The 2,619-nt window shown below is 42.0% G+C and overlaps 1 protein-coding gene across 1 annotated transcript; it reads right to left on the bottom strand.

Moving 5' to 3' along the window:
• Positions 1-389: 389 nt before the first annotated feature.
• LOC124039122 (highly reducing polyketide synthase 40-like) lies at positions 390-2,099 on the bottom strand. Its single transcript, XM_046355006.1, has 3 exons — positions 2,007-2,099; positions 1,349-1,530; positions 390-1,253 (listed from the first exon to the last, which is right to left on the bottom strand). Exons 2-3 carry the CDS (start codon positions 1,517-1,519, stop codon positions 657-659), a joined length of 768 nt encoding a protein of 255 aa, XP_046210962.1. The 5' UTR covers positions 1,520-1,530; positions 2,007-2,099; the 3' UTR covers positions 390-656.
• Positions 2,100-2,619: the final 520 nt, after the last annotated feature.

Raw genomic sequence — 2,619 nt, 5'->3', positions numbered from 1 at the left:
AGTAGGAGGGAAGGAGGTTCAAGACCTCTGACACGGCCATGTTACTGACCACAAGCATTTTCCTCCTGTGACCTTACTCTGCAGAGTACTGCGAAGTAAATCACCTTTACTGCATCCTCAAGGGACAGCAGACCAGAGCAGTGGGCAGCAGCAACCTCTCCAACAGAGTGACCAAGAACGGCATCTGGTTTGATGCCCCAGTGCTTGAAGAGACTGGCAATGCCAACCTGAATGGCAAAGAGGAGGGGCTGGATAACATCTGGTTTTGAAAAGTCCTTACTCTCAGATTCACTCTCAAGTCTCTAAGACACTCATGTTATTGAACTTTGGAAAAGCATCTCCACCTCCCTGATCTTCTCTCTGAACACAGGCCATGTTTCAGGAGCTCCTTGCACATACCTTGGTAGGTCACACCATTACCACAAAAGACAAATACTAACCTTGGATCTGAGTATGAGGGGTAGGGAGTTTTACTCAGGGCAGACTTGAGTTGATCTTTTAGTTCAACCAGAGAGGAAGTTCTGAAAGCCTTCTTGTATTTGTGTTTTAAGTGACTTCTCCTGCAAGCAGATGTGTATGCAAGAGCTTCTAAATCAACTTTTTTGTCTTTGTCTATCTGTTGAATTGTGTCCTCCATCATCATACTGATAGACTTTTCAGAAATCGCAGAGGACAAAATACTTGTGTGATTTTCTACCACTCTTTCTAGAAACCTGTGACTGCTTGTGTTGCTTGACAATAACATGTGCATTTGTTCCTCCAAAACCAAAGTTATTTATCCCTGCAACCCTTTCAACAGAATCTCCCCACTTTTCTGCTTTAGTGGGAACCTTTACATTTAAGGCTTTAGCGTCTATACTGGCACTGTCCTCAGAGTAGAACAGTGAAGGGACAATGGTTTCATGCTTCATCATTAGTAGTACCTTGATTAGACCTGCCACTCCAGCTGCAGATTCTGTGTGTCCAATGTTGCCTTTCACAGAGCCGATGCAGAGTGTTTCTGAACCTGGAGGTCTGGCTTTGGCAATGACTTTGGAGATGCTGCCTGCTTCTATGGGATCCCCCACTGGAGTTCCAGTCCCATGAGCCTCTATGTACTGGACAGTGGACAGGTCAGACTGTGAATAGATTCTGCGGAGCAGCTCCTCTTGCTGGACCACGGATGGCTTGGTGATTGGAGTGACTGTGCGGCCATCTTGGTTTACAGCAGTTTTTCTCATGATGCCCCATACATGGTCATTTTCTTCGAGAGCCTGGGTAATTAATACATAATCAGTGTGAAATATCATGTGTAGCCTGTCAGAAACATTGACAGCGATTTTGTGACAGTTAAACATAAGATGTTTACTTGTTTCAGTGTCTTCAGCAGAATAACCCCGCAGCCCTCTCCTCTGCCATAGCCATCCGCTCTGCTGGAGAAAGGTTTGCTTGTGCCTTCAGGGGAAATCATCTTTGCTTTGCTGAGAGCGACAAAGACTCGTGGTTGTATGATACAGCTGACACCACCACAAAGGGCCATCTCACAATCACCTGATAAATTAAAGCATATAAAATACCCCAGATTATATTTAAGCAACAAGGCCCAAGAGGTTATGGTATATTTAAGCAATAAGGCACGAGGGGGGTGTGGTATATGGCCAATATAGCACGGCTAAGGGCTGTTCTAATGCACGACGCAACACAGAGTGCCTGAATATAGCCCTTGGCCGTGGTATATTGACCATATATAAAAACAAATCCAAAGTGGCTTATTGCTATAAACTGGTTACTAACATAAAAAGAACAGTAAATAATTATTTTTGAGTCATACCCGTGGTATATTGTCTGATTTACACACGGCTGAAATGCTGTTTCAGACAGTCAGCGCATCTAGGACCCAAACTCCCCGGTTTATAATTTGTAATGAGATACCGACCATGTTCTTTTAGTGTTGAATTATGTCAGGTATAATTTTATTGACAAAAGGTTCCATGCACGTGCAATGTAAATATGACACCTTTACCAACCTTGTCTTATGGCTTGACAAGCAAAATGAAGTGCAACAAGGGATGAAGGAGCAGGCACTGTCAATGGACATTGAGGGTCCAGTGAAGTTGAAGACGTAGAGACTCGGTTGGAGGCTAAACTCATAGCTAGTCCAGTGCCGGTGCAGTGGTTGATAATATTTGGGTTGACACTTCCGGCAGATTGTTCATAATCTCTGTTCATTAGCCCTTCAATGAAAATAGACATACTTTGTTACAGTTTGTTGAAGAGAATAACATTACATGTGAATATATTTCTAAATGGAAACATCAAATGATCTGTGGTATGTTAATGCTTGTGCATGTCACACAATGCAGTGTTGCCTTTTGGTGTTTGCATGTTTGTTTTTTTGTGTACAACAATCCGTTTCAAAAAGTATTATTATTTTGTCTTAAAAGTATGAAAATACACACTACCTTTCAAAAGTTTGGGGTCACTTAGAAATGTCCCTGTTTTTGAAAGAAAATCACATTTTTTGTCCATTAAAAGAACATCAAATTGATCAGAAATACAGCGTGGACATTGTTAATGTTGTAAATGACTATTGTAGCTGGAAACGGCAGATTTTTAATGAAATATCTACATAGGCGAACA

This window comes from Oncorhynchus gorbuscha, linkage group LG07 (genome assembly GCF_021184085.1).
Source record: "Oncorhynchus gorbuscha isolate QuinsamMale2020 ecotype Even-year linkage group LG07, OgorEven_v1.0, whole genome shotgun sequence".
NCBI classification, from domain to species: domain Eukaryota; kingdom Metazoa; phylum Chordata; class Actinopteri; order Salmoniformes; family Salmonidae; genus Oncorhynchus; species Oncorhynchus gorbuscha.
The sequence above is the reverse complement of the archived record's forward strand: the minus strand, read 5'-3'. Positions and strand labels throughout refer to the sequence as shown.

Bases quoted from the DNA above. Each gene is read 5' to 3' on its own strand.
- LOC124039122 (XM_046355006.1), bottom strand. From the start codon at position 1,519: ATGGCCCTTTGTGGTGGTGTCAGCTGTATCATACAACCACGAGTCTTT. The intron at 1,254-1,348 runs GTAAACATCTTA...TTAATTACCCAG, and splicing joins TGCTGAAGACACTGAAACAA to GCTCTCGAAGAAAATGACCA.